Source organism: Triticum aestivum, chromosome 2D (genome assembly GCF_018294505.1).
Source record: "Triticum aestivum cultivar Chinese Spring chromosome 2D, IWGSC CS RefSeq v2.1, whole genome shotgun sequence".
Lineage (NCBI taxonomy): Eukaryota > Viridiplantae > Streptophyta > Magnoliopsida > Poales > Poaceae > Triticum > Triticum aestivum.
Genome location: NC_057799.1, coordinates 391,067,381 through 391,080,231, shown reverse-complemented (window position 1 = coordinate 391,080,231; position 12,851 = coordinate 391,067,381). Strand labels below are relative to the sequence as shown.

Genomic DNA, 12,851 nt, shown 5'->3' with positions numbered 1-12,851 from the left:
ACTGAGGTTCAAATTATCCCTTGTGCAAAGGCTAGATTGTAAATGCCTTGTTATCAAGTTAGATATTTTGGATGTCATTAACACCATGAAGAAACAAAAGATGTTATGCGGGAACGGTGACAATCGGTTTTTATAATTCATTATTATATGGTTTGTGACTTCCCACTCATTACTTTTGAACATTGTAATAGAAAAGTGGACAAGGTCACTCATAAGCTTGCTAGATTGGCTAGATTGTTTACAACCTATGATTGGTTTGAGGAGCCTTTGAATGATATTGTAACCCTCCTTATAGACGATGTAATGAACAAAGTCTTTCTGTTATTAAAGAAAACATTTAGGACCACAAGAGAAAGAAAATAGTGTCTAGACTGTGTGATCCAGATAATAGCCGCCGGTAAGCACACCATCGGTGGTCTTAACCCCAAAGCCCCCAGAAAATTTCGGAGCTTTAGACCAAAGTGCCAAAAAGGCGGCACGACCAAATCGACAAACGAGGCCACGGCGACCCAAGCTGGCAAAGCTCCCCTGAGGAAGACGGCGACGACACACCAAAGCAAAGCCCACGAGCCTCCCCTCCATCCCCACGAGGTCGCGCTCGTGCTCGCCTGCTCCCCACCAAAACCCTAAGCCCCCCACCCTGGCCCCCGCTCCAACCTGAGCTCTGCGACAATGTCGTCGTCGTCGAAATCGACGCGCTCCAGCATTTCCCCTTTCCGATCCCGCCGCTCGTCCGCGGTGGCGGCGCCCGCGGCGCCTCCAGCGACGAGGACCTCGTCGGGAGGCCGCGCGTCCACCCCAGCCTCCTCCGCGCGGCCCACCACCCCGTCGTCTTCCTCCGGTGGCCGCCCCACCACTCCCTCCGCCGCCTTCGCGCGCCCCGCCACCCCTACCTCCGCGCGGCCCACCACGCCTTCCTCTACCGCCTCCGCGCGGCCAACCACGCCTTCGTCGGTTTCCTCGCGAGCGACCGGGAGGGCGCCGTCCGCCGCGGCGGTGGACGCGTCCAATGCCAAAGAGAACATCATGGTCACCGTCCGCTTCCGCCCCCTCAGGTGCGCTGCTGATTTGCTAGCTTTCTGCTCCTGAGGACGTGAGGTTCTGGGTTTTGTGCTTATGTGTTTCAAAATTGTTTGTATTTGTTGGTGTGTAGTCCTAGAGAGATCAACAAGGGGGACGAGGTGGCTTGGTATGCTGATGGTGACAACATGGTGCGTAATGAGTACAACCCGAGTATCGCCTATGCTTTTGGTGAGTGATTTTCAGCCCATTTCAGTTAATATTACATACTGTATTACAATGTAGATTGTGGAATCGGTGATGTTAAGGAAATGTCCTCACATGAAACAGAAGGGATTACCATATTCGGGGTTTTCTTTGTGAAATGAGGGTAAAATTGTTTGATGACTAAATGCTCTGTTGGGCCATCGAGGTGTAAATGTAATGGATATGCCACTTTTGTGGTGAGAATGTTGATATATTCTAGTAATAGACCGTTGAAGTCAGTTCCAGCTCTATGGGATGTCTCACCTTTGTCAAGCTTGCTTTATATCATGCAAGCTCAAGATTGTGATGAGAATGTGTGCTTGTTAGTGAAGTAGCAAACACATGGTAAAGATTAATGTGCTATTGTTTTGAATCTGAGGTGCTGTTACACCAAAAGGACAGTTAACATTTTTCTGAGAGGTACAAGGCACACCACTCGTACACAGCACACACACACACATCCACATGCCGCTCTGCTATCCGCACCAGGAAATTTATAGATGCCACATAGCCTCCAGACCGCAGGTAGGCATTATCGCACTAAATGTGCATGTGTGAAAGTACCTGGAAAATGTGCGATGCCTAGTTCTTGACCCAAGGGCCGAAACAGCTGGGTTGCCTACACAACTCCAGAGCTAGCCATCCGAGCAAGCTCGTATCGTAGGGTTATGCTTGGTTGGTGGTTGGTGCCAAAACATGCCGTACCAAAATTTTGGCAGCCTATGATATTTTGGCTCTTATTTGGTTGGTTGCCTATGAAATCTTACCAACTCTCCTCGCATTCTCTTCACAAATCTTGCCAATCTTTTGGCCAACAAAGGGTCAAGGAATCTCTAGCCAATATTTTGGCTTGCCAATGGGTGGCAAATTTTGGTAGGGCATACTATGGCATGAACCAAGCACACCCTTAAAAACAAAGCTAATATCAGTGATCATAACTTCATACTTTACAATTTGTGACATCTGCCAGGTTTGCGTAGTTTGCTGAAATCTACATCTTCTTTGTTTCCATTTGTTCAATTTGTTCAATTTTGCAGATAAAGTTTTTGGTCCAGCTACTACAACTCGCCGTGTATATGATGTTGCTGCTCAGCATGTTGTAAGTGGTGCCATGGAAGGAATCAATGGTATATTTCAACTCTTATTGTTTCTAATTTTTAGAGTGAATTATGTTCAATACTAAATGTAAATTTAGTGGACCAGGAACCACCGTTATACCCCTATTAATATCTTTAGTAGGATAAATATTTGGTAGTAAGGTAGATTTGGGCAACATACAATAAAAAATCTGACACAGGGATGCATACTGGATGGATCTGCATTACTTTTCATAATGCCTTTGAGGGAACCTCCATACCACGTTTATATCCACCTTTGCAGTGCCAACTTTGTTGTGATCGGACATATCTGGTCTCGGGTCTCACATGCTTCTTTGTTACAATCAATATTACATAATTGTCAGAATCTCGGATTTCCAGTGGTACCTCTACTCTCTTTCCCCTGAAAAAGAAGCCAACCGTTCCTCTACCTTTAATTAGGACGTACTCACTTAAATAATTGGTCATTGCTAGTCTTGCCTTCTTTCTCTTGTATATAGTGTTGTACTTTTACCTTCTGAGATTTGTTCAATTACCAAAATATTGCTCTGTTTCTTTCAGGAACTGTTTTTGCATATGGTGTCACTAGTAGCGGGAAAACTCATACAATGCATGTAAGTTTGTGCATCCTCTAATTGTTATGTGTGTGCATTTGTTATCTTAATTTTTCTAACACGTCTAACGGTGTGCTTCTACGTACATGTTTCTTCAGCAGAAGACATAGCTTTACGGTTTAACATATATAGCTATTGTGTATTGTCCTCTTTTCTCTCCTATGAGTAATGCCTACCACAGTTTACTTGACCTACACACATAAGCATGTGGAATTTGTTTTTATCAGCAGCAATACTGAATTCTTTTTCACGGTACACTTGGATTACCTTTATTGCAGGGAGAGCAAAAATCGCCTGGAATTATCCCATTGGCAGTGAAGGATGTGTTCAGCATTATTCAAGATGTAATTTATTTATATGTTTCTGTCTGTAAACTGTAAAAAAGATCGGGCTCGAATGACATCATTATTTATTTTCTTGACCTCAGACACCTGGACGAGAGTTTCTTCTGCGAGTGTCATATCTCGAAATTTACAATGAGGTGACATATCTTTCAAGCAATGCATTTGTTTGCTGCTGATTTGCAACACAAAGATGAATTATCCACTATGCATTGGAGATTTAAATACATAGATTTGCTACCTCATAGGAACCAGTTTGTTTCTTATCTGTATATGTCAAGATATAAGACCAGGAGTCCCATGCCATGCACTCCTGATTATGATAAACCTGATGCAGTAAGGCTTACTTAGAAAACAAGCTTAAAATGGTGGCAAAATAGTAATCTGGAGTAAACTTTTTCCAAAATCACTCATTAATATGTTTAGTAGTTGTTCATGCTTTTGATTTTGTCATTTGCAGGTTATAAATGATTTACTTGATCCGACAGGACAGAATCTCAGAATTCGAGAAGATGCACAGGTACCTGGTCATTGGATAATGTCCGTTAATACTATACAGCACGACAATCTAAACTAGATGGAATCTTATATTCGTTTCTCAATATGAATTGTTGCATACTTATCACTTATGAGTTCTTATTTCACATTGTGTGTTGATCTATTTTGTTCCCTTTTCTCATTTCTCTGACGAGTCTCCTGTCAATAAATGTTGATCTATACTAGATTATACTTCCTTATTAGCCACTAATAATTGTACCCTCGTTCTTTCTATTCATTTAGGGAACCTATGTGGAAGGGATTAAAGAAGAGGTCGTTTTATCACCTGCACACGCACTCTCTCTGATAGCATCTGGAGAAGGTATTTGTTTTATCTAGATAACATCCACTCCTTTTCCCAGATTATCACCAATCGTATCCAAGGAAGATTTCCTCAGTTCCGTGGAGATTGCTTCATCTCCATGTTTGTCTTTGTGATTTCTTGTGCTAAAATTTAAACCTACAGTATAACTGGCTTTGCTGGTGAATCCGTGTACTATGTGTGTATCTCCGTCTTTGACCTTCTGTAACTTCTGTGTGTGGGTGCATGCGATGCTTTGGCAATTCATTATTTTTATTTACACCTTGAAATTGAATTACATTAACCTTTTTGAAAAAAAAGAATTACATTAACCTTGCACTGAATTACTGATGCCGTTGCGTCTGCAGAGCACAGACATGTTGGATCCAACAACTTCAATCTTGTCAGTAGTCGGAGCCATACTATCTTCACATTGGTATTCTCTCTCATCCCTCCCACCTCTCTCTCTCTCTGTCTCTCTATCTCTCATGCACACATCTGTTGGCGGACACTCTGACAGTGTTTGCATCCAGTGTACTGCCAAATATTTAGTGCTTGCTGAGTCTGCAAAATTATGTTAACTGTTCCATGTTCACTGAATCGTAAACTCTGCTGTTTCTTCCATTGGGAAGTTGTTTGATGTAGTCAGTTAATATAGTTTCAGCTCAGGTAGAATTGTTAAACTTACAGTGTTACACACCTGCAGACCATTGAGAGCAGCCCCTCTGGTGAAACTGAAGAGGAAGAAGTCAGATTGTGCCAATTGGTAATTCCTCTCCTCGAGTATGCTTATAGTTTTCATACCATTTCAAGCACCTTACTGATTGTCATCTTGGTAGAATTTATTCCTACATGCTCTTATTGTTTTAATCCTTATAATTTTGTCAGAACTTAATTGATCTGGCTGGCTCTGAGAGTTCCAAGACTGAAACAACTGGATTACGTCGTAAAGAAGGTTCATACATAAACAAAAGCCTGCTCACTCTTGGAACTGTAAGTATCCTGCAACCTGCGCTGCTGCTGATTTGTCTTCCTTTGTGATATTATGGACAAATATATAGTCCCTCCGTTCCTAAATATGTCTTTTTAGAGATTTCAAATGGACTACCACATACGGATGTATGTAGACATATTTTAGGGTGCAGATTCACTCATTTTGCTCTGTATGTAGTCACTTGTTGAAATCTCTAGAAAGACAAATATTTAGGAACGGAGGGAGTACAATATTAACTCTGTAACACATTTCATCGAGTTGTCCCATATATGCTAGGATTAACTTGCTGTAGTTGCTCATAGCTGATCGCTACAACCTGGATCACATGACGCTTAACCTCAAATATAAATGACTAGTTGGAAGGGGTACTAGGGAAATGATCACATTTTATTCGCTTATTTAGTTCTTCTCATGGTGTGCCAAATCTGCTAGGTTTAACTTGTGGTAGTTGCTTGTAGCACTAATAAGACAATTTTTACATGCATGTCTCCATAGCTGATACTAACCTGGATCCTCATGGTGCTTAACCCCAAATATGAATTACTAGTATGAAGGGATACTAGGGAAACGATCACATTTTTGTACGTTTATTTAGTTCTTCCCATGGTAAATTGTCGATGACATTTTCTCGCAGGTTATTGCTAAACTTACAGATGGTAAGGCCACCCATATTCCCTATAGAGATTCAAAGCTCACACGCTTACTTCAGTACTCTCTGAGTGGGCATGGGCGCATTTCTGTGAGTGTTTCTTTGTACAGTACACTTGTGCTTTCTATCTTAAGAAGATCCTTTATTTATTTACTTATTTTTCACCTTGGCTTTGGGAACCTTTCCATGTATATATGTGGACTCATAAGTGCAAGTAACTTATGTTGATATATTCTCACCCTTATCTTCGTCACAGCTTATTTGCACAGTTACCCCTGCTTCCAGCAACACCGAAGAAACACATAATACATTAAAATTTGCCCACAGGAGCAAGCATGTCGAGTTGAAAGCTTCTCAAAATAAGGTAAGAATCAATCAGTCTTGAATCCATATTGTAAGGAAGATGCTTGTTACTGATGATAAATTTTCTTTCCAGATAATTGATGAGAAGTCCTTGATAAAGAAGTATCAAAAGGAGATAACATGCTTGAAAGAAGAGCTGCAACAACTGAGACGTGGAATGATGGGAAATGGGTACATTCTTCCCACGGATCAGGAGGATCTTGTTAATCTAAAACTTCAGGTATTTTTTAACATGTTTTTCAGCACCTAATAAGGTACGTACTTAACTATTGTCCATTTGTTCTGTTTCCCTTCTTAACACGAACAAAATCGTCACTGCAAGACTAACTTTTCTTCCACTAAGTGTGCCTGTACTCCATGCATATTGAGATACTTTTCTTTCAGATGGCATAACTGTAGATTAAACCCGACCTGTTCCTTCCGAACATGATTACTTGGGCCATATTTTTATCCATGATGATTAATTTATTACTGATATTCTCTTTGTGTGATAGCTTGAGGCTGGCCAAGTCAAACTCCAGTCAAGGTTAGAACAGGAAGAGGAAGCAAAAGCAGCATTGATGGGTAGAATTCAGAGGTTAACAAAACTGATACTGGTATCAACCAAAAGTTCAATATCCTCAAAAGTTTCAGGACAGGCTAGCCTCCGCCGACGGCATTCATTTGGGGAAGATGAGGTTTCTAAGCTCAAGCTCTCTTTCTTCTTTGTTTGGTTGCAACATCTTAGTCTATTAATCTAACTTAACATAAATTTTGTAAAGAGCCTTATAACAAAAGTTAAGACATAAACTGAGAGTAATAATGCAAGTGTATTTAGCCGATAGTGCAAGTGTGGAAGAGGAGGGTAGGTACTTCCTCTATTTTGTTGTTTTTGTGGATCGAATTAAGGAGGAGGATGTTGAAGCTTCCATTTTTTCTAGGATGTTATTTTATCTCACTTTCCTCGACGTTGCAGTTAAATTGCTACATGGTTGCAGCTTTTGTTCACACTTATGTGTATCATGTGAGGTTACTCTGTGATGATGCAATTGTTGGCATGGCATAAAATTACAAGTGCTCTAGAGTTCTCCAACAGATGGATGATGTTTTACCTATCTGGATTAATTTGATTAAGAAAGGACAAATGGAGTTGTTCATCTTGAAATTTTTTACCTATCATACAAAATTCTTACTTTGTTTGCAGCTTCTACTTTTCGGCTGTGCCTTTGTTCATGTGAAACCTTTGTAATTTTTATGTAACCTACTTGTTGATAGGGTTCTTCAATACTGTTTTATATTAAGGAGTTCTTTTTCTAAAAGTTTTTCACTTCTACAGATGTGGGTACACCTACTAATCCCATTTTGTACGAGAGCTTAGTGCATTGGATCCCGGCAATATGCAATCAAAACATACTCTTCTGGGCAGTATATCTAACTGAATGACTAAGTAGCTATATGTAGCTGAAATGCTCAAGTAAAAATCGAATGGAACATGAAAATTGCTCTGCATTACGTTTTCAACAGCATATTATGGTTGTATTTTTTAGAATAAAACATTGTTTCTTGTAGTTAAAAATGCATTATTTTTCCTGATGATTTACCCTGTTTCGTGCATTGGAGTATGCCTATTGTTCTTATTCGGTTTCTTTTTGCAGCTTGCTTATTTACCTGATCGTAAGCGGGAGTACTCCATAGAGGATGATGATATTAGCCTTGATTCAGAGTTTTCGATTGAAGCAAAACTTGATTCTAACAATTCTGACGAGCCTGCTAGATTTGATAGAAGGAATCGCAAACGTGGAATGCTTGGTTGGTTCAAACTAAAGGTGATTTCGTGCTATGGATTATGTAGTTTGTGTTTCTCAGTTTCTATGTTAAATTTTGTATTGGCACCACCGATTTTTATTTTTTTGTTCTCTCCTGGTAAAGGGTTGCATGCTTACAGTAGGCAATTTAGCTTTCCTGGTCATTCAAAAAGGATATAATTTAAGGAACACATTAGGTGGTTTTACTGGAGTCTTGTAGTTCATTTTATTCTAAATGTGCTCTCCTCCAATTGCATTTACTTTTTTTTTCTTCTAAATATCTCTTGCAAGATAGGAATGCAGTACAATAGTTTCAGTTCAAATAAAGAAGGAATGAAGTACAGCTAGGAGTTGCTTGCTTGCAGGCTTCTATACATTGGTAGTAAAGTATGTTAAGCTTCATGCACCAGCCAACACATACACACTTCAACACCCCCCCTCATGTGTGACGCGGGAACTCAACACGTGAATAGACTCAGAGGTATGGCTCAAGAGGCCTACACGTGGACACAGGGGGGGGGGGGGGCAAGAACAATTTCTTGGATAAATCACGAAAGGCGGGACTTGAACTGAAGACCTTAGCCTCTGATACCATGTTAAGCTTCATGCACTAGTCAACGCAATTAAAAGTACGAACTGATGCAAAGGGCTACGCAATCCGCATATACACTTCCAACAAAGTACTTGGTTTTGGTGGTTGAGATCATAAATATCAGCCCCATCTTCTACCTGATTTTTAAGACGTGTAGTTCCACTTATGCGCCCCTCTTTTTTATATACACATGGAACACTCAGGCCTCGTCTGTCACCATTTGTTTGATGCTCTCTAATTGTTCAGCTATCTTCGTTGGTGTTTCATATAGCTTTGTGAGTTATTTTGTTTTTGTAGCTTGTACTCCCTCCGTTCCATATTAGTTGTCGCTGAAATGGATGTATGTAGACATATTTCAGTGCTAGATACATCCGTTTGAGCGACAACTAATATGGAACGGAGGGAGTAGTAGCTTAGTTTTACAAGCTATTTGAGTTAGTAATATAAGTTATCTGAATTACCCATTGATATATGTTACTTATGCAGAAGTCAGAGCAATTATCTGGGCTATCACCTAGTGCCGATAGTGATAGCACTGCTAGCGGCTCGCCTTCCTTCTCCAGATCATCACAACAAAAGCACCTATTGCTTGACCTGAAGGATGGTCGAAGGAAATCTGTGACTAGGAAAGCAGACGATTCAGCACTCGGTGATTCTTTTCTGGAGAGGACTCAAGCTGGTGATTTGTTTAGTGCCGCACCCATAGTACGGCACCCTCTGCCGGTGAGTCTGTTTTCCAACTTTTTACATTTTCACCTGTTGCTCTCATTCTACCATGATGCACACTTCCAAATTCATGCCTTCCCTTCTCTTGGTTGGCACAAACTATGCTGTGAAATATGCTGGAAACCTTCCATGTTAATTAATAACAAAACCTTCTAGTTCTGGATTGCTGCTTGCTGAAGAACAGTGGCTTGCGGAGAGCATTCACACAAAGATGGTTGTTACATATATAGGGTAATGTGATTCCAGATTAAAGCTGTTGACAAGTGGACTCAGCTATAACGGATTTTAGTTAAAAAAAGTGTACTTTTGGCTCTGAACTGCGAGGGTCGTCTGTGGCCTATGTTCCTTGCCTGGCTACCTCTTCTGGCTAGAGCAGCACACATCCCATGGCTTAGCTAATATGGCAGATTGACTCATATTGTCTTTTGTTTTATCGTGTTTTTGCTATATTCAGTGGTTTGGACTCGAACTGAATCAACTGACACATTACATGTATAGAGTGGAACAACTATTGTGGATCAAATAGATCTTCTCCAAGAGCAGGTCAAGATGCTGGCTGGGGAAGTCGCATTTTCTACAAGCTCACTCAAAAGGTTATTAGAGCAAGCAGCCAACAGCCCTGATGATTCACAATTTCAGGTAAATATATCTATAATCCTTTCTGAGCTAGCTGGGCATATTTATGTGATATCTTCTTTAGCTCAGCTATTTATTTAAAAGATATACTTATCTGAGCATTCCCATTCCTCTTTTTCTGCAGGACCAAATTGAGAGATTGAAAAATGAAATCAGTGAAAAGAAATCACATATACATGTGTTAGAACAGCGCATAATGCAATCACTGGAAACTACTGATGACCCAGCTATTAGGACTGAAATGACCCAGGTAATAGTTCTCAAGTAATGCTAAACTGGAAAGTTTGAATTTGTCTTATGTTGCCTTACATGCAAATTTCTACAAATTTTCATTTGAGCATTCTTCTTTTGTTTTCGTTAATTAGGTCTACCTTAACTTTCTTGGTCGCGTTACTTATTTGGTCAATGAGTCATATGCTATAGTGTTTTGGATTCCTATGTTAATGATTGAAATGTTTGTGTAATGTGATTTTTTCAGACCTTTTCAAGGTTGAGCACGCAATTGAGTGAGATGACATGTGAACTGGAGGTTTGTTCAATGCCACTTTGTCAGCTAATCTTTGTTTCTTTGGTTGATATTTATCCTATACTAATTACTGCTTTGGATGTGTTGTCTCTGCAGATCATGTCTGCAGATAATAAAATTCTTCAAGATCAGCTACAAACAAAGGTGAGAAAGGGCGGGAGAACAGTTATTTTTCATCTCCCACATATCAGTCTAATGTTCTTGTTCAAATAGGTATCAGAAAATGCAGAACTCCAAGAAACAGTTGCACAATTGAAGCGACAAATCAGTAATTTGTTGAAGGCCTCTAAGAGTGAGAATAATGTGGCCGATACGCAGTTTAGTGAACCATCAACGTCAAGAAGTTATCCTAAGGATCAGGCAGATGAATTCTCAAGTCATGAGAACATTCCCTCTAGAACAGCGGAAGAAAATAAGGTGTCGCCATTAAAATCTCAAGTGCTCATGCAGGTAAGCATCACATCCCCCTAAATTTACCTGCATCCAGTTAGTCTGTCACTTCAAACCTAAAAACCAGCGCTGCAGGCTGCAGAAATTGAGAATTTGAAGCAAGACAAGCTGAGGCTGACGGAAGAGAAAGATGGGCTAGAAATTCAGAGTCAAAAGCTGGCTGAAGAATCGTACTATGCTAAAGAATTGGCAGCTGCCGCTGCAGTCGAACTAAAAAATCTGGCAGAAGAAGTTACCAGGCTTTCTTACGAAAATGCAAAGCTGGCTGCAGACTTTACTGCAGCCAAAGAGCTTACTGCATCAGTCACAAGGGGCAATGACACAAAACGCCGTGATCAAGATAATGGAATTTTGGTTGAGGAGATGCAGAAAGAGTTGGTTGCTAGTTGCCAGCGAGAGGCTGCCTTAGAAGACACATTATCGCAAAAGGCCCGAAGGGAAAATGAGCTTCTGAAGATAATTGATGATGCAAAGTGCCATGAGCATGATTTGGAAAATGAACTGGAAAACATGTGGGCCCTTGTTTCAAAGATAAAGAAAGAAAGCTCTCAGGATGATTTGTTCGAATTTAAATCAAAGCAAAACGGCTTTCATTCATCGAAGACTGATACTGGTAGAATCCTAAGTGATATGGAAGCTTCAGATAATTGGAAATGGGATGGCATCAGTACTTTGGAAGAAGCCAAAGCTGCATACAATTTTGAAAGAAGGCGCTGCAAAGAGTTGGAAAACGCAATGTCTAGATTGAAGGTGATCCTATTATATTTTTACCGTTGTAACAAGTGTCCTCTCTGAAAGCTGGATACATCTCATCTTTATTTTATGCACAGTATTTCTTTCTGCTAGAAGCTTACCTTGAACCACATAACACAATATACAGAGATGACTCGTGTGATGTCCTTCTATTCTTCTGATGCACGTATTGGACCTTTTCAGGGTGAAGATATCAGAGGCTTGGAGGTTAAAGTCCTTGAGGAGCTACAAAATTTTCATGTGGAAGCACTGTCGAGGATTTGCCAAGAAAAGGTACGTTATCTCATTTCTACTTAATTTTCTGAACTTCCTGCCAGTTGCTACAGTCTTGCAGTTGAGCACATCTGAGAGAGAAGGCTTAATTTCATACCTGTAGATTTTGGGTGCTTGTAAGTACAGCACCTATCTCCCCCCTACTTACCGCTTGTAGTTTACAGATGGCAAAGCAGGTGCTATAGCAGGCCTGCTTGTTCAAGCTGAGTCTTGCGGCCATATCTCATGTTTGTCGGCTGCTGTTTATTCACACGGTATATTGCTGCTACAGTCGAAGCATGTGAATTCTATTGCATTAAGACTTACAAGACCAGATCAGGGCACTTCGAACAGCCATCCTTCGCCTGTGTTATCAAGAAAAAGGGGAGGCAAAATATAGTTCAGTTGCCCCGATGTTAACCTGCCGGGTGCTTACTCTCCTGTACAGTTTACTCCACTAGAAAGATCTAACTGTAGATTGTATTTACTCGTACTACGGCCTAGCAAGAAGACGCCAAAGGCGTAGCTAATCCGCGCTTTTGCTTCCAGAGTCAGAGATGTAATCCCGACTTCTTGAGTTGAACAGGTGGAACTGTTTGTTTAGCGTGTTTGTATGTGTTTAGGTGGATATATGTAGTCCCGACGTACTTTGTTCCCTGGAGCAAAACTGCAGCCTTCGCACATTATTTTCATTTTTCATGCGTGATCGCCGTATGCTTGGGGCTGTACTTGCTGCTGGATTTGACTTCAGCGATCAGCGGCGGCACGGATTTCCGGCTGATTAAAGCGTCGCTACGGATTGTGCAAGCTAGGGTTCCACGTTTGCGCGCGGCCGAGATCTGGGTTGGTGGTGGTTGTCATATGGTGCCGCGAGACATTCTTTTTCCACGGTTGATCCAGGAGACCAGTACGTGTGTGTGCGCCCGCCGCCCAGGTCCTCCGATCCGTGTTCCGTTGCTGTACGGCGGCA

General features: G+C 41.0%; 1 protein-coding gene across 2 annotated transcripts; it reads left to right on the top strand.

The window, feature by feature from the left end:
• Positions 1–465: 465 nt before the first annotated feature.
• On the top strand, positions 466–12,573 carry LOC123053347 (kinesin-like protein KIN-7E, chloroplastic). 2 transcript variants are annotated; one of them, XM_044476810.1, is made up of 25 exons: positions 466–1,055; positions 1,154–1,251; positions 2,304–2,393; positions 2,925–2,977; positions 3,256–3,321; positions 3,405–3,458; positions 3,779–3,838; positions 4,099–4,177; positions 4,525–4,592; positions 4,863–4,922; positions 5,045–5,149; positions 5,785–5,889; positions 6,056–6,163; positions 6,236–6,382; positions 6,657–6,839; positions 7,797–7,967; positions 9,028–9,261; positions 9,763–9,903; positions 10,025–10,150; positions 10,379–10,429; positions 10,523–10,570; positions 10,640–10,876; positions 10,952–11,626; positions 11,813–11,902; positions 12,067–12,573. In XM_044476810.1, exons 1-25 carry the CDS (start codon positions 673–675, stop codon positions 12,085–12,087), a joined length of 3,453 nt encoding a protein of 1,150 aa, XP_044332745.1. In that variant the 5' UTR covers positions 466–672; the 3' UTR covers positions 12,088–12,573. The 2 variants fall into 2 exon arrangements, with proteins under 2 accessions (XP_044332745.1, XP_044332744.1); XM_044476809.1 differs by having other exon boundaries at positions 467–1,055; positions 9,025–9,261.
• The last annotated feature ends 278 nt before the right edge of the window (positions 12,574–12,851 follow it).